The sequence below is a fragment of the Grampus griseus genome (assembly GCF_964374135.1).
Source record: "Grampus griseus genome assembly, chromosome: 13".
NCBI classification, from domain to species: domain Eukaryota; kingdom Metazoa; phylum Chordata; class Mammalia; order Artiodactyla; family Delphinidae; genus Grampus; species Grampus griseus.
The window spans coordinates 14,207,528-14,230,947 of NC_139007.1; the positions used below are offsets into that span (position 1 = coordinate 14,207,528).

General features: G+C 37.6%; 1 protein-coding gene across 1 annotated transcript in view; it reads right to left on the bottom strand.

Moving 5' to 3' along the window:
* Positions 1–23,420, bottom strand: part of LCA5 (lebercilin LCA5) — a gene marked incomplete at its 3' end in the record, with an annotated part of 62,301 nt that overhangs the window by 13,088 nt on the left and 25,793 nt on the right. Inside the window, exon 3 of the mRNA XM_082669371.1 lies at positions 75–212. Within this exon, the coding sequence (XP_082525497.1) occupies positions 75–212 (138 nt within the window). The remainder of the gene's footprint in view (positions 1–74; positions 213–23,420) is intronic.

Consider the following 23,420-nt stretch of genomic DNA (forward strand, 5'->3'; position numbering starts at 1 on the left):
AATGTTTTAAAATAGAGTCTTCATCTAATATATAACATAGGGAGAAATGATGCCATTTAAAATAAAATGCTTACCTTTAATTTGTGATGTAGTTGTTGTAGCTCATTTTGAAGAATTTTATTTTCATCATGAGCCTCATATGCCCTTTTCCTTTCAGCAAGCAACTGTCGCTGGAAACTGTTAGTACTTAGCTCAAGGTTTCTTGATAGTTCCTATGATATGTGTATAAATACATTAAAAAATAGTACTTAAAAAATAATTCAACAGTAAAATACTGCACTTAGTGTCAAAATGACATTTTTAGTGGTGCTAAACAAGACATACAAATCAGGTTGGCCTTAGTGTTCATAAACATACAATAAAATGGAATATAGATTTACCAACAATTTAGTAAGATACTTCACCTATTATTCCTCTCTTTGTTTTCCACAATGATTTGTAGATAAATTCTTAAGCAGTTGCATCCAGAGCACATGGATAGTCATTTAAGTTGGGAGCAAGAGACAGCCAAAGGATGTGACGAGAAGCACTGGCATTTGGGAATCATTGTTTGGGCAAACAGAACCTGAGGCAGCCGTGCAAAATTACACAGCACTATTCAAGGTGCAGCGACCATCATCCCAGTTTTTACTTATTTCAGCTCTAAAGACACACAGGATCAAAGTGAAAGGATGGAAGATGATATTTTAAGCAAATAGAAACCAGAAGAAGGTGGGCATAGTCATACTTAGATAAAATAGACTTCAAGGCAAAAAGGGTAACAAAAGAAAAAGAAGGTCATTATCTAATGATAAAGTGGTCAACACATAAAGAAGACAACAATCATAACACATACACTCCTGGGACTTCCCTGGTGGTCCAGTGGGTAAGACTCTGCGCTCCCAATGCAGGGGGCCCTGGTTTGATCCCCGCATGCATGCCACAACTAAAAGTCTGCATGTCGCAACTAAGAAGTCCACATGTCACAACCAAGAGTTTGCATGCCACAACTAAGAAGTCCTTATGCCACAAGTAAAAGATTGCACATGCTGCAACTAAGACCCAGCGCAGCAAAAATAATAAATAAATAAATATTTTTTTAAAAACACATACACTCCCAACACCCAAGCACTGAAACATATTAAGCAAATACTGATAGTTCGTAAGGGAGAAATCGACAATACAATAATAGTAGGGAACTTCAATACCACACTATTAGCAATGGAAAGACTGTCCAGATAGAAAATCAGCAAGGAAATGTTGGAACCACACTTTAAAACAAATGGACTAACAGACATATACAGAACACTACATCCAACAGCAGCAGAATACACATTCTTCGCAAGTGCACATGGAACAGTCTCCAAGATTGATCATACTGACCACAAAACAAATCTTAGCAAATTTAAGAAGAATAAAATCATACCAACTATCTTTTCTGACCACAATGGTATGAAAATAGAAATCAACAACAAGAAGAAAGTGAAAAGATTTATAAATATGTGGAAATTAAACAACACACTTCTAAACAACCATTAGGTCAAAACAGAAATCAAAAGGGAAATTTAAAAATTATCTCAAAACAAATGAAAATGGAAATACAACATACCAAATCTTGTGGGATGCAGTAAAAGCTGGAAGTTTAGAGCATTAATGCATATATTAAGAAATTAGAAAGATCTCAAATAAACAACCTAACTTTACACTTCAAGAACTCGAACAAGTTAAGCCCAAAGTTAGCAGAAGGAAGGAAATAATAAAGATCAGAGTGGAAATAAATGAAATAGAGACCAGGAAAGCAATAGAAAGGATCAACGAAACTAAGAGCTGGTTCTTTGAAAAGATAAAATTGACAAACCTTTACTTGGACTAAGGAAAAAAGAGAGAATTAGAAGTGAAAGAGGAGACATTACAGCTGCACTACAGAAATGCACTGAATCATAAGCAACTAGTATGAAAGATTATATGCCAAAAAGCTATGTAACCTAGAAGAAATGGATACGTTTTTAGAAACACACAACCTACCAAGACTGAATCAGAAAGAAACAGAAAATCTGAACAGACTAATGAGTAATGAGATTGAATCAGTAATCAAAAAACTCCCAACACGGAAGAGAAAAGATCAAGATGGTGGAGGTAAGGGGACGTGGTGCTCACCTCCCCCCATGGACACATCAAAAATACACCTACAGGTGGAACCATTCTCACTGAAAACTAACTGGAAACTGGAAAAAGGACTGAACAAGGCTGTAAGGAAGAGGTAATCACACAGGAATGGAAGAAAAGCGATCAGGTAGGGACCTGTGCTCCTGGGAGGGAACTCAGAGGAAATAAGAAATTGCAAAGGTGGATACCCACCCTGGGTATCCAGGAGTGAGTGGGTCAAGCCACAGACTGGGTGTCCCGGTCCTGGGGTCCTATGTGGAGGAGACAAGCCTCCTGGACTGCTTGGACAGATAGAAAGGCTGGAGAAGCCTGGACTCTATTCATGAGGTGTGAGCACTGGCCTGCCTCTGAAGCAGGGTGAAGAGAGGTCTGCTCTAGCAGCTGCCGGATTTCCCACAACCGTGCCACTCTGGGCCCCACTGTACCACACCTCAACACCTCCCTACCCCATAAACGCAGAGAAACCATTCAGGCTCCCCTCCCCTGTAGAGCACAGTGGAGGCTGGGAACAGCAACCAGCTGTGAGGGGAAAAGGGGTCTTGCCTCTGAGGAGAGGTCTGGGTGGTTGCTGGGTTTCCCACAGCCACCTCACCGTGCACCAGTGAATGCTTTGGCTCTACTCAGTCTGTGCCACAGTGCGGCACTGGATGTGGGACAGCCACAACCAGGAAAGACTCTACCATGGGTTGCATCTGAAGGAGCCACAGACACCTACACAAGCAGTGCGTTGAACCTTTGTATGTGAAAGGCCCCACTTGCTTCAGCACTCCCTACTCTGGGGCAAAGGTCTTGGTGCTGGGAGAGAGAAAAACACACACGTAAAGGGAACAGAGGCAGCTTGAGCCTGACACAAAGGGCTTCTGCTTCAGCAACTTGGGATCAGACCCCGCCCCTGACAGAGAGGTGACAGCCACTGAACAGAGAGAAAGTCCCGTCTCACACCAGGAGTCAGCTCTAGCCCCTCCATCCCCAGTCACACCCCACTACCAAGGTAAGAGCTGCCAGCTCAACATCAGGAAAGATGTGACTGGCATCCACATCAAATCCAGCCCTCCCACCAAAGGCACTGGGCATGTGCAGTCTGCATAGGGACACTCCCAAATAAGAACACCCCTTCAAGTCCACAAAAGGTCACTGCTTCACCTTAGTTCATAGAAGCAGAGAAAAGTAAAATTAGGGCTTCCCTGGTGGCACAGTGGTTGAGAGTCCGCCTGCCGATGCAGGGGACACAGGTTTGTGCCCCAGTCCGGGAAGATCCCACATGCCGAGGAGCGGATGGGCCCGTGAGCCATGGCTGCTGAGCCTGCGCGTCCGGAGCCTGTGCTCCGCAACGGGAGAGGCCACAACAGTGAGAGGCCCACATACCACAAAAAAAAAAAAAAAAAGAAAGAAAAGTAAAATTAAAAGGCAGAGGAACTATTCTCAATTCAAAGAGCAAGAAAAACACCCTGAAAAAATAATGAAATGGAAATAAACAACAGATAAGTAATTCAAAACAACTGGTAATAAAAAGCTTAACTGAATTAGGTAAAACAATTGATCTAAACACTGAACATTTTAACAAGGAATTAGAAACATTAAAAAAACCCCACCAATCAGAAATGAAGAACTCAACAGCTGAAAAAAACACACTGAAAGGAATGAATAGCAGGTTAAGTAATACGGATAATTGCATAATTGACCTGGAAGATATAATCATGGAAATCACCAAATCAGAACAGCAGAGAGAAAAACACATTTTATAAAGTGAAAGCAATCTAAGAGATCTCTCCAATAACATTAGGTGTTCCAACATTTGCATTATAGGGGTTCCAGAAGGAGAGAGAGAGAAGGGGATCAAAAATGGATTTGAAGAAATTATGGCTGAATACTTCCAAAACCTGAAGGAGGAAACAGATATCCAGATACAGGAAGAAGAGAGGGTTCCAAACAAGATGAACCCAAACAGACGCACACCAAGACATACAATTAAAATGGCAAAAGTTAAAGAGAATTCTAAAGGCATCAAGAGAAAAACAAAGTGTCATATATAAAGGAATTCCCATCAGGCTATCAGCTGATTTCTCTGCAGAAACTTTGCAGGCCAAAAGGGATAGGCATGATATATTCAAAATCCTGAAAGGGAAAAACCTGCAACCTATGATACTCTGCCCAGCAAGATTATCATTTAGAATAGGAGAGATAAAGAACTTCTGAGACAAGCAAAAACTAAAAGAATCCAGCATACTAAACCTACCCTAAAAGAAATGTTGAAGGGTCTTCTCTAAATGGAAAAGAGGTAAGAATCTGTAGGAAAGGGAAAGTCCCAGTAGGAAAGTCAAATACACAGTAAGGATTGAAGATCACTTAAATAAGCCAGTATGCAGATTAAGACAAAAAGACTATAAAAGCAACTATAACTAAAATTAAATAGTTAAGGAATAATCAAGAAGATGTAGAATATGATATCAAATACACAAAATGTGGGTTACGAAGGTAAAACATGTAGATCTTTTAGAATGTGTTTGAATTTAAATGATTACCAGTTTAAAACAAGTAGATATAATTGTGAGTCAACATATATGAACCCCATGGTAACCACAACTGGAAAACAAGTAATAAAGTGGCAATAAGTATGTACCTATTAATAATTACTTTAAATGTCAATGGACTAAATGCTCTGATCAAAAGACATAACGTGGCTGACTGGATTTAAAAAAAAAAACAAGACTCTTGAATATGCTGCCTACAAGAGACTCACTTCAGGGGTGAAGACACACAGAGTGTGAGAGGATGGAAAAAGATGTTTCATGCAAACAAAAATGACAAAGTGTGGGTAGCAATACTTATATCAGACAAAATCATATCAGACTTTAAAATAAAGACTACAATGAAAGACAAAGAAGGCCTTATACAATGATAAAGGGATCAATACAAGAGGGTATTACACTTGTTAACATAAACACACCCAATACAAGAGCACCTAAACATATAATGCAAATACAGACATAAAGAGAGAAGTTGACAACAATACAACAATAGTATGAGATGTTAACACTCCACTGACATCAATGGACAGATCATCAAGACAGAAAATCAGTAAGGCACAGAGACCTTAAATGACACAACAGACCAGTTAGACTTAATTGATATCTACATGAGACTACATGCACAAAAAGAATGCACATTCATATCAAGCACACATGGAACGTTCTCCAGTAGAGATCACATACAAAGTCACAAAACAAGCCTCAACAAATTTAAGAGGACAGAAATTATTTCAAGCATCTTTTCCAACCATAGCAATATAAAACTAGAAAATCAACTACAGAAAGAAAAGTGGATAAAGAACAAACGTGGAGATTAAACAACATATTACTAAAAAAAAATGGTCACTGACGAAATCAAAGAGGAAATAAGAAAATACCTCAAGACAAATGAAAATGAAAACACAACTTTCCAAAATCTATGAGATGCAGCAAAAGCAATTCTAAGATGGAAGTTCATAACAATACAGGACTTCCTCAAGAGCAAGAAAAATCTCAAACAACCTAACCTACCACCTTAAAGAATTAGAAAAAGAGCAAAGCCCAAAGTCAGCAGGAGAAGGAAATAATAAAAATCAGAGGAAATAAAGATTTAAAAAATGTAGAAAAAGATCAATGAAACCAGGAGCTGCTTTTTTATAAAGATAAACAAAATTGATAAATGTTTAGCCAGGCTCACCAAGAAGAAAAGGGAGAGGACCCAAATGAACAAAATAAGAAATGAAAGATGATAAATAACCACCAATACGACAGAGATACAAAAAATCCTAAGAGAACACTGAACAGTTATATGCAAACAAACTGGACAATCTAGAGGAAATAGACAAACTTCTAGAAACAAAAAGCCTGCCAAGACTGAGTCAAGCAGTTTTTTTGTAATAAAAAAAAAAAAACCCAGCAAACAAAAGTCCAGGACCAGATGGCTTTACAGGGAAATTCTACCAAGCATTTAAAGAACTTATACCTATCCTTCTCAAACCATTCCAAAAAACTGAAGAGGAGATAACACTGCCATATTTATTCCACAAGGACACCATTACCCTGATGCCAAAACCAAAAGAAGACACTACAGTAAAAGAAAGTTACAGACCAATATCTTTGATGAATATAGATGCAAAAATCCTCAGGCAAAGTACACGCAAACTGAATCCAGCAATATGTAAAAAGGACTATACAACATGATCAAGCTGGATTTATTCCAGGGTCACAAGGATGGTTCAATATTTGAAATCAATGTGAACACCACATTAACAAAAGGAAAGATAAAAATCATATAATCATCTCAAAAGATACACACAAAAAGCATTAGATAAAATTCAACATGCATTCATGATAAAAACTCTCAACATAATAATGGCTATTTATGACAAACCCAGAGCCAGCATACTCAATAGTGAAAAGCTGAAAGCCTTTCCACTAAATTTAGGAACAAGACAAGGATGCCCACTCATACCACTTCTATTTAACACAGTATTGGAAGTTCTAGCCACAGCAATCAGACAAGAAAAATAAATAAAAGGCATCCAGATTGGAAGAGAAGAAGTAAAACTGCCACTATTTGCAGATGACATGATACATTACATAGAAAACCCTGCAGTCTCCAACCCAGAACTATTAGAATTAATGAATTCAGCAAAGTTGTAGGATACAAGATACGTATACAAAAATACATTGCGTTTCTATACACTAATATTAAACTATCAAAAAGAGAAAGTAAAAAAAATCCTGCTTAAAATTGCATCAAAAATAATAAAATACCTAGTAATGAACTTAACCAAAAAGGTGAAAGACCTACACTCTGAAAACTATAAAACACGAATTGAAGATAAAAAAAGAAATGGAAAGATATCCCATACTCTTGGACTGGAATAATTAATATTGTTAAATGACCATACTACCCAAAGCAATCTACAGATTTAATACAATCCATGACATTTTTCACAGAACTAGAACAAGTAATCCTAAAATTCATATGGAACCACAAAAGACCCCAAATTGTCAAAGTAATCTTGAGAAAAAAGAACAAAGCTGGAGGTATTACCCTACGAGATTTCAGATTATATTACAAAGATACAGTAATCAAAACAGCATGGTACTGGCACAGAAACAGACACATAAATCAATGGAACAGAATAGAGAGCCCAGAACTAAACCCATGCACCTTTGGTCAATTAATCTATGACAAAGGAGGCAAGAATATACAATGGAGAAAAGACGGTCTCTTCAATAAGCTGTGCTGGGAAAACTGGAAAGCTACATGTCAAATAATGAGATTAAAACATTTCCTTACAACATATACAAAAATAAACTCAAATGGATTAAAGATCTAAATGTAAGAACTGAAACCACAAAACTCCTAGAAGAGAACATAGGTGGAAGCCTCTTTGACATAAATCCTAGCAATATTTTTTTGGATCTGTCTCCTATGGTAAAAGAAATAAAAGCAAGAGTAAACAAATGAGATGTAATTAAACTTAAAAGTTTAAAACTTAGAACCCATTCCATAGGTTGTCTTTTCATTTCAACAGAAATGAAACAACCAAAACCAAACAATCTGATCAAAAAATTGGCAGAATACCTGAACAGACATTTTCCTAAAGAAGACATACAGATGGCCAAGAGGCACATAAAGAGATGCTCAACATCACTAATTACTGGAGAAATGCAAATCAAAACCAAAATAAGATATTGCCTCACACTTCTCAGAATAGCTATCATCAAAAAGAATACAAATAATAAATGTTGGCAAGGATGTGGAGAAAAGAGAACCCTTGGTGGGAATGTAACTTGGTGCAGCCACTATGGAAACCAGTATGGAGTTTCCTCAAAAATCTAAAAACAGAACTACCACATGATCCAGCAATTCCACTCCTGGGTATATGTCCATAAACAAAAACACTAATTTAAAAAGATACATGCACCCAATGTTCATAGCAACACTTTTTACAATAGTCAAGACATGGAAACAACCCAAGTGCCCATCAACAGATGAATGGATAAAGAAGAAGTGGTATGTATATATGTATGTACGTATGTGTGTGTGTATACATGCACACACATAATGGAATATTCCTGTCATAAAAAAGAATGAAATTCTTCCAACTGCAGCCACGTGAATGGACCTAGAGGATATTATGCTCAGTGAAAGAAGTCAGAGAGAGAAAGACAAATACTGTATGATACCACTTATATGTGGAATCTAAAAAACAATACAAATGAATGTATATGCAAAACAGAAACAAACTCACAGATCTAGAAAGCAAATTAGTGGTTACCAAAGGGGAAATGGAAGGGGAGGGGGCAAATTAGGGGTACAGGATTAAGAGATATAACCTACCATGGGTAAAATAGACAACCAACAAGGACATATTATATAGCATAGAGAATTATAGCCATTATCTTATAACAACTTTTAATGGAATGTAAACTGTAAAAATACTGAATTACTATGCTGTACACCTGAAACTAATATAATATTGTAAATCAACCATACTTTAGTTTTAAAAATTTTAATTAAAACAAACCAGGGCTTCCCTGGTGGCGCAGTGGTTGAGAGTCCGCCTGCCGATGCAGGGGACACGGGTTCGTGCCCCGGTCTGGGAGGATCCCACATGCCGTGGAACGGCTGGGCCCATGGGCCATGGCCACTGGGCCTGCACATCCGGAGCCTGTGCTCCGCAGCGGGGGAGGCCACGGCAGTGAGAGGTCCACATACGGCAAAAAACAAAAAAACCCCAAAAACCTCCCAACGTGGAAAACTCCAACTCCACGATTTCACCGGAGAATTCTACCAAACATTTAAAGAATTAACACCAATCCTCCTCAAACTGTTCCAAAATATCGAGGAGAATGGAACACTTCTGAACTCGGAAATTCTAAGAAGCCAGAAATATCTTGATACCAAAATTAGATAAGGATACCATATAAAAAAAAGAGAAAACTATAGACCAATATCCCTCATGAATATAGATGCAAAAATTCTCAATGAAATATTAGCAAACTGAATTCAAGAACACATTAAAAGGATTATACACCATGGCTTAGTGAGATTTATCCCTGGGATGCAAAGATGCAAATACAAAGATGCAAATACATCACATCAATAAAATGAAAACTAAAATTCATGTGATCATCTCAAAAGATGCAGATAAAGTATTTGACTACAATATCCTTTTATGATTAAAACCCTTAACAGATTGGGCATAGAGAGAATGAATGCATCTCAACATAATAAAGGACATATACAACAAACCCACAGCTAACAATATACTCAGTGGAGAAAAACTGAAAGCATTTCCTTTAAATCAGGATCAAGAGACAAGGATGTACACTCTCACCCCTACTATTCAAATATACTACCAGAAGTCCTAGCTAGAGCAATTAGGCAAGACAAAGAAATAAAAGGCTTCCAAATCAAAAAAGAAGAAATAAAACTGTCACTATCTCCTGATAATATAATCATTTATATAGAAGACCCTGAAGAGTTAATCAAAAAACTGCTGGATCTAATTAATGATTTCAGTAAAATGGTAGGATATAAAATCAATATACAGAAGTCAATTGTGTTCCTTTACACTTAAAATGAAGCAACTGAAAAAGAAATAAAACTATTCCATTCATAATAGCATCAAAAACAATAAAATACTTAGGAAAAAATTTAACAAAGGATGTGAAAGATCTGTACAATGAAAACTACAAGATTTTGCTGAAAGAAACCAAAGAACACAAAAACAAATGCAAAGACATAACATATTCATAGATTAGAAGAATATTGTTAAAATGGTTATACTACCCAAAGCCATCTAAAAATTCAATGCAACCCCCATCAAAACACCAAAGACATTCTTCACAGAAGCAGAAGAAACAATCCTAAAAATTTATGTACAACCACAAAAGAATCCAAAAAGGCAAAGCAATGCTGAGAAAAAAGGACAAAACCAGAGATATCACACTTCCTGATTTCAAACTATACTACAAAGCCAAAGTAATTAGAATGGTATGGTACTGGCACAAAAACAGATACCAGGATCAATGGAACGGAACAGAGAGCCCAGAATTAAGTCCCAGCACATACGGTCAACTAATATTTGACAAGACAGCCAAGAACACACAATGGGGAAAGGATACTGTTTTGAACAAATGGTACTGGGAAAACTGGAAAAAAGACATGCAGAACAATGAAGCTGGACCTTTATCTTACACTGCTCACAAAAATTAAACTGAAACGGACTAAAGACTTAAATATAAGACCTGATACCATAAAACTCCTAGAAGAAAATGCAGAGAAGCTCATTGTTATTAATCTTGGCAATGATTTTTTGCAAATGACCTCAAAAGCGCAAACAATAAAGCAAGAAATCAACAAATGGAACTACATTAAATTCAAAAGCTTCTGAAGAGCAAAAGGAAAATTTACAAATTGAATAGACAACATACAGGATGAGAGATATATAGGATAAGAGGTCAATATCCAAAATATATAAAAAACTCAGTCAACTCACTAACAAAAATACAAACAATCCGATTTTTAAAATGGGCAGAAGAACTAAATAGACATTTTTCTAAAGAAGGCATCAAAATGGCCAACAGGCACATGGAAAGATGATCAATAAAGGAAATACAAATCAAAACCACAGTGAGATATCACCTCACACCTGTTAGAATGGCTCTCAAGAAGGCAAGAGACAATAGGCGCTGGCAAGGATGTGATGAAAAGAGAACCCTTATACACTGTGGGTGGGAATGTACACTGGTCCAACCACTATGGAAAATGATAGGGAGGATCCTCAAGAATTTAAAAATAGACCTACCATACAAACCAGCAATTCCACTTCTGGGTATATACCCAAAGGAAATAAAAACAGGATTTTCATGAAATACATGCACTCCAATGTTTATCACTGCATTATTCACAATAACCGAGATGTGGAAACAACCCAAATGTCCATCAGTGGATGAATGGATAAAAAGATGTGAATATATATACACATAACAAAATTTTTTTTAGCCATGAAAAAGGAGGATATCCTGCCATTTGTGACAACATGGATGTACCCTGAACACAATATAGTAAGCAAGATAACTGAGACAAAGAAAGACAAGTACTGCACAATATCACTTATGTGTGGAATCTAAAAAAGTCAAACCTGTAAAAACAGAGTGTAAAATGGTGGTTACCAGGGGATGAGGGCTGGGGGGATAACTGATGGTGTTTAAGGGTACAAACTCGTAATGAGGAGTAAATAAGCCATAGACATCTAATACATCATATAATGAATGTAGACAATAATACTGCACTATAATTATGTAACACTGATAAACATCACTACAGTGAATCACATTACAATATTTAAGTGTTATCAAAGTAACACACTATACACCTTAAATTTATTTAAATTTATTATACAATGTTACATGTCAAATTTATTCAATTAAAAAATTTTCTTTTAAATAACTTAAGTTGTCAAGATACCATTTCTAACATCTGGATGAAAAAATGCCTTTTATTGATATAATTATAAAATTTTACTACAAATGTAATAAGTATTTACTTTAAAATATTAAAAAATCACAAAGAATAGAAAATTTTAAAAAGTGACAGTCTATCACTCTGTGATAATCACTGTCACCATTTTGGTGTGTATAATTTGAGACTTTTATACATTTTTCTCAGTAAATAATATCATAAATGCCTTTCTATGTCAATAAAAACACTAATATCACAAAACTTTTTAAGGAGATAACATTCTATATTATAGATTATCAAAATTTATTTAATCATATTCTCCTCAACATTTGAGTACTTCCAATTTTTCCTATGGTGAACATCCTATTACACATAAATTTAAGCTTATTTTTTATTATTTCCTGAGGGTAAATACTAAGAAATTAAGTTTCTGGGTTGACAGACATTTATACGATTTTAACGCTTTTCAAAAGCATTACCAAAATGACTGCTGGAAAGATTGCAACAATTTACATTCTCTTCAAAAGTCTACTAGCCTTTTACTATATATTTTACTATATTCTATATTATATTTTACTATATTCTTGAAATAACTGGATATTGAAATTTTTAATCTATTGGACTAGCAAAAAAGGATATTAATATTTTAATTTGTATTTCTTGGATTAATACTTAAGTTAATTTTTATGTTTATTGGCCATCCATATTCTTTATAAACTTTTTATATAGTGTAATAGGAATTTAAAAGATAATGACACAATAGGGGAAAAAACAATATTGAAAAACAAAACAAAAAGACTAAGAATTTCCAGAAAGAAAAATATAAAAAGAAGATATAAAAAGAGAGAGCTGGAAAAACCATCACAATTAAGACTGGATCAGGAAAGAATCATCAATGGATGTTAAACTTTGATGGGAAATAAGATATATAAATTCCAAGTGGCTCATCACAGACTGCTTATTGGTTTCACTGAAGGGGAAAAATAGTAATTGTATATATGGTGTACAAATCAAGAAACATCGGTAAAGTGATCAAAATTAACATCAAAAATAAAGGATAGGTGAAGATCATGTACCTCCAGCTGTGATATCTTAAGAAGGAAATTACATCACCTATTCAGTATTCTAGCCAAGAATACAAAAACCTCAGTCTAATAACAATAAAACATCAGAGGGCTTCCCTGGTGGCGCAGTGGTTGAGAGTCCGCCTGCCAATGCAGGGGACACGGGTTCGTGCCCCGGTCCGGGAAGATCCCACATGCCGCGGAGTGGCTGGGCCCATGAGCCGTGGCCACTGAGCCTGCGCGTCCAGAGCCTGTGCTCCGCAACGGGAGAGGCCACAACAGTGAGAGGCCCGCGTACCGCAAAAAAAAAAAAAAATCAGAGAACTGCAAATTAAGAACATTCTATTAAATGAAAAGGGATGGGGTACCATATTCTTCAAAAATGTGAATGTTGTAAAAAAGACAACAAAAGTATGAGGAAATGCTCCAGATTAATGAAGGCTAAAGACATCTAGACAACCAACACACTACCTGACTCTAGACTGGACCTTGTACTGAAGGAGTAAAGTGGCATAAAAGACAATATTAAGTCAACTGAAAAAACTATATTGTGGAGAGATTCGAGAAAATTATTTTACAAATGTAAATTTATATCATAATTATACTATGTTTATACAAGGGCATATCCCTATTATTAGGAAATAAAACCAGTGTATTTAGGGGTAAAAAGCATGATGTGTGGAACTTGCCCTCAAATCGTTTTTTAAAAATTTACCTATGTACATGTATGTCTGTGTTCACATGACAGAGAGATAGCATGTGTACATAAGACAAATGGGGTAACATGTTAACAAAAGGTGAATCTGCGTAAAGAGTATGAGAGTGTTGTTAGAACTACATATATATTTACAACTCTCTGTAACCTTAAAATTAATCCCATATAAAAAGTTTATTTAAATAAGTGTACCCTTCGATATTTGGAGGCAAAACAGGAAACCACTATACATAAAGAAAAAATGTTGAAAGCTACTGGAATTAAAAAAAAATCAAGTTCTAAGTGATAATAACTGTCAACCTAGACTCCAAGACCCAGTAAAATTATCATTCAAGAGTGAAGATAAATTATGTACAAAGACTAGAAAATTTTACCACTCAGAAGCCCTCACTGAAAGAATCACCAAAAGATAAGAAAGACAATGAACCGTGAATGAAAGGTGCAGTAATGAGCAACGGTGATGTGCAAGTAACAATGGTGAGCAAAGAAACTAATGGTAAACCTCATAAGCATGGTTAAAAAATTGAGGAGTTTCAAAATAAGGTAAATTAAGACAGACAATAATAATGTGGAAGATGACATGAGAAGAGACTGGAGAAAGAAAGTGTTCTACTGTCCTGAGAGAATTTGAAAAAAAAATAGATATTAATTGCTTTAGACTTCCTTAATTCAAGTACACATATCTTAAAAATTCAAGGCTAAACTCTAAAAGAATAGTAGAATCTGTCATTCTGAAATCAATGGAAAGTCAGGGTAAAGGGTTAAGAAGCAGGAAGTAAAAAAAAGAAGCAGAGAGAAAAATGATAATTTTGTTTTTAAAGATAACCCACGTAGATCTAACAATCTCAGTAATCCCAACAAACGTAAATAAATAATTTTGTGGAACGAGATATTCTTATGTTGGATCCTTTTTAAAAATGAATTTAGTCAAATATTGTACAAGCACAGAGATAAAACATTCACACACAAAAAGATGAAAGTAAGGGGCCTCCCTGGTGGCGCAGTGGTTGAGAGTCCGCCTGCCGATGCAGGAGACACGGGTTCGTGCCCCGGTCCGGGAAGATCCCACATGCCGTGGAGTGGCTGGGCCCATGAGCCATGGCCACTGAGCCTGCGTGTCCAGAGCCTGTGCTCCGCAACGGGAGAGGCCACAACAGTGAGAGGCCCGCATACCGCAAAAAAAAAAAAAAAAAAAAAAAAAGATGAAAGGAAAAGAAAAAATATATTAGGCCAAAAAAAAAAAAGTAATGTAGATTAAATAGGCTTTAAGACAAAAAGCATTATTAGGGAGAGAGAGGAATTTTTATTCAACATTGAAAAAAAAATCACCAGAAAGGCAAAACAACCCTGAATATGTTTTAGTTTCAATTCTGAACCTATAAATAACACAGCTTCCAAACATGCTACGTTTTTTGGCAAGCTTTATCAAGAAAAAGAAGAGGTACATATTAACTACATTAGGAATAAGAGTTGGGTATGTAACTATAGAAGTGACAGAAATTTAAACATCATAAATACTATGAAAAACCTAATGCCAACAAATACAAAATCTGAGATAAAATGAATAATTTCCCAGAAAAATATAAATTATTAAAACTAAAAATATAAGATCTGAGTCAATCTACAAATGAAGTGAATAAGTAGAAAAAATTAAAAAAAACAAACTAGATCCAGGTTTCAGAAGTGATAATCTACAAATTTTAAGATAGAGATATTTCCTATCTTTTATAATCTGTGAAAGAGAACAGAAAGAAGAAAAAGCTCTCCAAGTCATTCCCTGTGAGAACTTATATAACCTTGATGCCAAAACTGGATCAGGACAGCTTGAAAAAATACATCATTTTTACATATCATTTTTATATTTTCCATTCTTACATATGCATATTGCTGCAAAAATCCCAAATATTAGCAAAAGGAATTCAGCAATGTGCAAAAATTACATCACAAGAAGCACTTCTCCCATAAAAGCAAAGCGTAAGAGTAATGTAACAGTAAAAATATATAAATGTAATTTTCCATGTTAATTAAATGAGAAAAAAATACTTGATCACTTTAATAGTCTCAAAAAAAGGCATTTGAACATTTGACAAAATTCTCCACTATCTGTGATTTAAAACAAAAATCTTAGGAAGCTAGTAATAGAAAAGCTAGTAATTCTTCATCTATAATACATATTATACACATACACAGAAAAGATCAAGAAGGATATACGGGCTTCCCTCGTGGCACAGTGGTTAAGAATCCACCTGCCAATGCAGGAGACACGGGTTTGAGCCCTGGTCCGGGAAGATCCCACATGCCGCGGAGCAACTAAGCCCGTGCGCCACAACTACTAAGCCTGTGCTCTAGATCCCACGAACCACAATTACTGAGCCCATGTGCCACAACTACTGAAGCCCGCGCGCCTAGAGCCCGTGCTCCGCAACAAGAGAAGCCACTGCAGTGAGAAGCCCATGCACCACAACGAAGAGTAGCCTCCGCTCACCGCAACTAGAGAAAGCCCACGCGCAGCAACGAAGACCCAACGCAGCCAAAAATAAATTAAAAAAAAAAAGGATATACACTAAAATGCTAAAACTGATGATATCTGGGTGTAAGAATGTTTTTATTTTTCTCAAGATTTTAAAAATGTGTATGTGCTACTTATATAAAATAAAAGGACAATTTCTAAAAATACATTTAACTGTAAAAAGTCAAATAGGAAGAAGATATATCAACTTCAGAATAGTTACTTCTGAGGAGGGAGAGTAGAAGAGAGATGTTTTGGAGAAAGTGTACAGGGGAACTTTAACATCTTATTTTTTAAAATATGACCTAAAGCAAAATTAACAAAATATCAAGTAGGTAGATGAATGTTTTAAATATTATTCTCTTTTTTATACGTTCAAAATATTTCATAAGAAAAAAATTAAAAGTGCTTTAAGAAATTAAAGATATGGAATAGAAAAAGAAGAAAAATTTTTGGCTGGAAGGACTATGGGTGTTTTTCCCCTACTTCACTGTAAGTCTAAAAATGTCTTTAACAAACATTTTTATAATACAAAAAAAAAGTTAAATAACTTATTTTTTTCCAAAAGGAAAGAGCACAGAATTCTAACTGTTTAAAAGAGAGAAATAAAGGTTTACATAATTTAATTTTTGCAAGCAAACCCAAAGGATAACTGAACTTACCTTCACTTATTTTATTAATTAATAGAGCAATACATACTTAAATAACAACACTCCATTTGTTAAAACAGGTCTATAAATGTCAGTTGTTTTATTCATTGCTCAGTGTTACTGTAACTCAATTCTGAAGGCTTAGACCCTTGTATAAGCAAGGAACCTATAGCTGTGGTCCCCAACCTTTTTGGTACCAGGGACCGGTTTCGTGGAAGACAATTTTTCCACGTACTGGATAGGGATGATTCAGGCGGTAATGTGAGCTTCACTCACTCGCCTGCCATTCACCTCCTGCTGTGCAGCCCGGTTTCTAAGGGGGCGGGGAACCCCTGCCCTATAGGAACAGTTTTTACATTCCTAGTAGGTGGTCATGCAGCCTCTGTACAAATACCTGTGGTGGCAGGAAAGCTCAATAATATAAAGGGTACTGATTTCATTATCATTGGACAATTCCAACTATTAGGAAGCTCTTGTTTATAAATGAGTGGAAACCTGCTTCCCAGAAATATCCATTAGGTTCATGTTGCCTTCAGGAACATCCAAAAGCATATCTGTTTCTCCTCTTTCACACAACAGCTCTTTAAATACTGAAGTTACATTTTCCCTTAATTTGAATCTTATCCATAATTTCATGCTTCTTCCACTGTTCCTTATATGCCAGTTCTTTGACCCCTTGGTTCTTCTGCTTGCTCTCTACAGGTCAGTTTGTTACCTAAAATTGGGTACCTGTTATCAGATGTGATCTGGCCAGTAAAATAAGTTATTATTACCTTGAGAGCCTGGGCACCACCATACTCAATTAACTTTTTTCTTTCAGTTATCTTTTTAAACAGTTATATGATTATAGGTTCCTCAACTGAAACCTTAGACTTTTTAAAAAACTGAATAACTTTCAAGCCAGGTCTCCCCATATGGTATCCATAAAATGGATGGAAAAAAATTGAGGACTCAACAGTTAACTTGATTAAATTTTATCTTGCTTGTTTTCTGCCAGATTTTGAACCTAAGGAGATCAATTCAATCTCAGTCTTCTCATCCATCAAGTTAGCTGTCCCTTCTATTTGTGAACCTGTCCACGAATGCCACTTTATTTTATTGATCTATCCATCCATTCATTCCTTTAAGAGACACTAAGTCTAGCCAGATAGTGTATCAAATGTTGCAAATACAAAATCAAATAAGACTTGTTCTTGTCCTTAAGGAGCCCACTCAAATACACTGATAAACATGCTGAAAGGGGCAGGGCCTAACATGGCACCCCAAACACCCACCTAGAAATGTTCTCTCCAAGCTGACAGCTGTGTGTTTATTTGCACTCTCTGGGTTCAGTTACTGATCCAACTGTAATGCTTTCTAACATTATTTTCAACCAGTCCACATTTCTCCACTAAATCACAAATATGAAAGATTTACTGTATCTACTGTATATCAAGATATATTCTACTTATTATATATCAAGATATACCTATTAGAATCCAGTAGATATAGTATATACCTACAGAATATAGATGTATGTAGTATATATACTATATAAATGGTATAGTATAATCTGTAGTATATATTGTATAGTATAGAGCATATAGTTTAGAATATGGATGTATACATATACTATATGTAAATAGTAGAATATAATAAAGTATACCTCACTGTACCAATCTACCAACTTCGTGGGGAAAAAAGTGAGGATACTTCTAAGTGAGAAATATTTTCCAAAACATACTCAAAAATTTGGTAGAGACTGGCATTAAGTATACTGATTGATAATTTCTAACATCTACTTCCACCTATCTTTGAAAACACTAGTACTTGTTTTTTGTTACTTTTCTTGCCTTTCTTACTCTTCCTAACTCCACAAAGAATACTGACAAAGATTCTGAAATCACATTCACAGGGTTCTTCAGTCCTCTGAGGTATAATTCATCTAAATCTGGAGACTGAGATTTTTAAATCAGTTACCCATCACTTATTATTTCTTCATCTGCCTCGAGCAGGAAAAGAAAGAAGCAAAACATAGAATCCAAAAGTTATGTTTCCTTTGAGCATTTCAAGTGTTGAGTTTCGGTAGAATTACTCTAATGAAACTTCTACTGTTTTCTTTTAAAATGTTTGCAAGCCTTTGCTTACTCTGAGTTTTTGTCTTCCAACATTGTTAGATTTTACTCCACAGTATTCACCACAGTTAGCGCCAAAAATAAAACAGATTTCCGAAGTGTTACCTACTCAACAAACTGCATATAGAAAATTAATATGAGAGATTCTGAAAAAATGATTTGTTTCTTTAACAGCATGTGGATACTGATAAAACAGCCAAGGTTAATTTTAATCTTAATTCATGCTATCGTTAAAAATTATGAAAAAAACACAAATGCACTATAAGAGGAACATATTATTCAGCATTTAGATACATGATAAAATCCTAAGGCTTTTACTAGTGAGGAGTGAGGCTGAAGCACCTCCTGCACCACACAGACCAAGACAGACTGAATTCAAGGGTGAGAGAAACAGCTACACGCTGACCGCATGGCCCTTTCCCTGGGCCAGCACAGCACCGTGCCTACAGCTCCTCCAGTGGCAAAAGAGAACACACCGCCAGCACGGGGGTCACTTCATGGGAACCCCTACTCTGGTTTCACCCCATGGGGCTCACAGGAGCATCTGTGGGCTCAACCACTGGGAATCTCATTGTGATGGAGAAACGGAGGAGGGGCTTCTAACAAGCAGCACTCGGATCTTGGCAGACTGAGCTCCTGCCTGCAGAGCCCAAAGAGTCAACCCAACCAGCAGCTTTGCTCTTCTGCAGCCCATTTGGTGGCACAGTCTGACGACGGAGCTTGGTGGGGCGCAAGTCTGCCTAATTCGGGTCTTCCAATGAGGAGATCCGCCAGCCCTGGAGCCTGGTCTGCCCACGCCCAGCAGAAGAGCTGAGTCTTAGCTCCTCCCCCAGCCTCCCTACCAGAAATTCTATTCAGAAAAAACTAGGGAGTTGCCTGAAGTGGGCTCTCCCAGTCCCACCCAGGCAGAAGTCTGGGTCACAGCCCCACCCACCAGAGTGTGTGGCCCCCAGCCCCATCTGGAGGAAGGGCTGACAAGAACACCCAGAAGCTGCACAACCCAGCAGGTGAGTGGGCAGAACTGGTGGACCCCAGAGCAAAGTCACTAGCACTGTTCGGCCAGTGAAACTGGGGCACAGGTTGGCTTGTGTCAAGATGACAAAGAGCATTAGTGGCTCTGGAGATACTTACCTGATGAGCCCGGGTTGGGAAACTAACTCACAGCCCCACTTATTGCTGAAGACAGACTTCAGCCCGCCTGACCAGGGAACCTCACCAGAGCACACAGGGGGGCTGCAGAGCCCAGCCAACATCCCTGCTGACAGTAGCACTTGAACAGAGAGCCCGTGGCTTTCCCTGTCTGCAGAGCAAAGCTGATGGCCTCACCTGATTAGGATATTCAGCGCACACTCTTGCCTGATCTGGGTCCCCAAACAATGAGGCACCCAGGCATCCTGTTACCCCACCACGGCAGGGCCGCTAATTCATAGTCCCATCCACTGCTGAGTGTATCTCCCAGTCTGTACTGTCTGGTAAGCCTCTCCAGAGAATCCAGGCAATAGCAAGGCCATCCTACAGCCTCACGTGGTCAGGGAACCAAGCCAGCAGGCCTACCCAGCTGCTCTCCACCAGTGGCACACCCCGCCACTCCTGACCTCAGAACTCAAGTAGTTGCCTCAGCCAAAAGTAGACCCTAAAAGCAGGCCCTGCCTGCTCAAGGATGTGACCAGCAGAAACATCCAGAAACCCAAACTGAGCTGACGGGTGAAGAACTGTCTCTGCCAAAGCAAAGCTGCAAAGTCTGGAAGAAGGCACCACTTAACGCAAATGCACAGACAACCAATGCAGGAATCAAGGATCTCACTCACACACACACACACACACACACACACACACACACACACATCAGGTAAATATGACACCACTGAAGGGAACTATTAAAGCTCTAATACCTGACCCTAAGGAAACGGAGAGCTATGAACTGTCAGACTAAGAATTCAGAATAATCTTCTTAAAGAAGTTTAGTGAACTACAAGAACACACAGACAACTAAAAATATTAGGAAATCAATGCATGAACAAGACAAGAAGTTTATCAAAGAAACAGAAACCATAAAAAACAAATGAACAAACTGAAATTCTAGAGCTGAACAATACAATAACTGAACTGAAGAATTCAATAGAGAACTTCAAAAGGAGAGTCAACCATACAGAAGAAGAAATTAGCAACCTGGAATTAGGATACTTGAAATTATCCAGTCATAGGAGTCAAAAGAAAAGGGAATGAAAACAGTGAAGAAAGCCTATGGGACTTATGGGACAAAATGAGAAGAAACAATATTCAAATTATGGAAATTCCAGAAGGAGAAGAGAATGAGAAAGGGACAGAAAGTATATTTAAAGCAATAATGGCTGAAAACTGCCCAAGCTTGTGGCGTGAAACAGACCTCTACATCTAAGAGGCCCCAAAGACCCCAGATAGTCTGAACACTAATAAGGCTAGACAGAGACACATTGTAATTATATTGTCAAAAGTCAAAAACAAAGAATTTTATAAACTCAACAACAACAAAAAGACGTTACATACAAGGGAAACCCCACTAAGACTGCTGGCAGATCTCTTAACAGAAACTACTCAGGCTGGAAGAGAATGGAATGACATATTCAAAATATTAAAAGAAAAAAATCCCAACCAAAGATACTATACCTTGGTTATAGGTTATAAAGTTATCCTTCAGAAGTAAAGGAGGGAAAAACACTTTCCCGAACAAATGAAAGCTGAGGGAATATATGTATACCTGAATCACTTTGCTGTACAGCAGAAATTAACACAACATTGTTAAACAATTATACTTCAGTAAAATAAATTTTGAAAAAAACTGAGGAAATTCATCACCAATAGACTTGCCTTACAAAAAATGACTACAGAAGTTCTTTGAGAAGAAGTAAAAAGATGGTATTAATGTCATAAAAACAGAAGGTAGTAAAACTCACTGGTAATGGTAAATATATAGTCAAATTTGGATTCTGTAATATGGTAATGGTGGTGCATAATTCACTTACAATTCTAGTTTAAAGTTAAGGAAACAAACTCAGTAAAAATAATCATTACTACAATAATCTGTTATTAGTTACACACTATAAAAAGCATGTAAACTGTAACATCAATAACCTAAAATGGGAGGTAAGAGAGAAGTGAAAGTGTAAAGTTTAGGAATTTTACTCAAATCAAGTTGTTACTAGTTTAAAATACAATGTTATAACTTTAAGAAATTTTATGTAAGCCTAGTGGTAACCACAAAAGAAAACTCTACATTTATTGCCTCAGAGAACATGATAAAGTCAAAGCATAATGATACCTCAAGATATCAAAACACACACACACAAAAAGACAGCAGGATAAGAAACAAGGAAGAGTGGATCTACAAAACAACCAGGAAACAGTTAACAAAATGGCAATAGTAAGTCCTAACTTATTAACAATTACTTTAAACATAAACAAATTAAATTCTCCAATCAAAAGACACACAATGGCTGATAAAAACAAGATTCAACAATATGCCACCTACAAGAAGCCATTAGCCTTAAAAGACACACATAGACAGAGTAAATAAAGGGATGGAAAAAAATATCTCAAGCAAACGGTAATAAAAACAAAGCAGGGGAGAGGGGGAAGATGGCGGAAGAGTAAGACGTGGAGATCACCTTCCTCCCCACAGATACATCAGAAATACATCTACATGTGGAACAACTCCTACAGAACACCTACTGAACGCTGGCAGAAGACCTCAGACCTCCCAAAAGGCAAGAAACTCCCCACGTACCTGGGGAGAGCAAAAGAAAAAAGAATAAACAGAGACAAATGAATAGGGACGGGACCTGCACCAGTGGGAGGAAGCTGTGAAGGAGGAAAGGTTTCCACACACTAGAAGCCCCTTCACGGGCAGAGACTGCGGAAGCTTCGAAACTGCGGAGGAAAGCGCAGCAACAGGGGTGCGGAGGGCAAAGCAGAGAGATTCCTGCACAGAGGATCGGTGCCGACGGGCACTCACCAGCCCGAGAGGCTTGTCTGCTCACCCGCTGGGGCGGGCGGGGCTGGGAGCTGAGGCTTGGGCTTCGGTCGGATCGCAGGGATCGCAGGGAGATGACTGGTGGTGTGAACACAGCCTGAAGGGGTTAGCGCACCATGGCTAGCCGGGAGGGAGTCCAGGGAAAAGTCTGGACCTGCCAAAGAGGCAAGAGACTTTTTCTTCCCTCTTTGTTTCCTGGTGCAAAAGGAGAGGGGATTAAGAGCTCTGCTTAAAGGAGCTCCAGAGACGGGCGCAAGCCGCGGCTAACAGCGCACACCCGAGAGACGGGCATGAGGCGCAAAGGCTGCTGCTGCCGCCACCAAGAAGCCTGTGAGCGAGCACAGGTCACTATCCACACCTCCTCCCCTCCTGGGGGCCTCTGCAGCCTGCCACTGACAGGGTCCCGGGATCCACGGACAACTTCCCCGGGAGCTGTGCAAACAAAGAAGGGAAAGGGAAATTTCTCCCAGCAGCCTCAGGAACAGCGGATTAAATCTCCACAATCAACTTGATGTACCCTGCATCTGTGGAATACCTGAAGAGACAACGAATCATCCCAAATTGAGGAGGTGGACTTTGAGAGCAAGGTTTATTATTTTTTTCCCCTTTTGCTCTTTTTGTGAGTGTGTATGTGTATGCTTCTGTGTGAGATTTTGTCTGTACAGCTTTGCTTTCAACAATTGTCCTAAGGTTCTGTCCGTCCATTTTGTTTTTTTTCATTT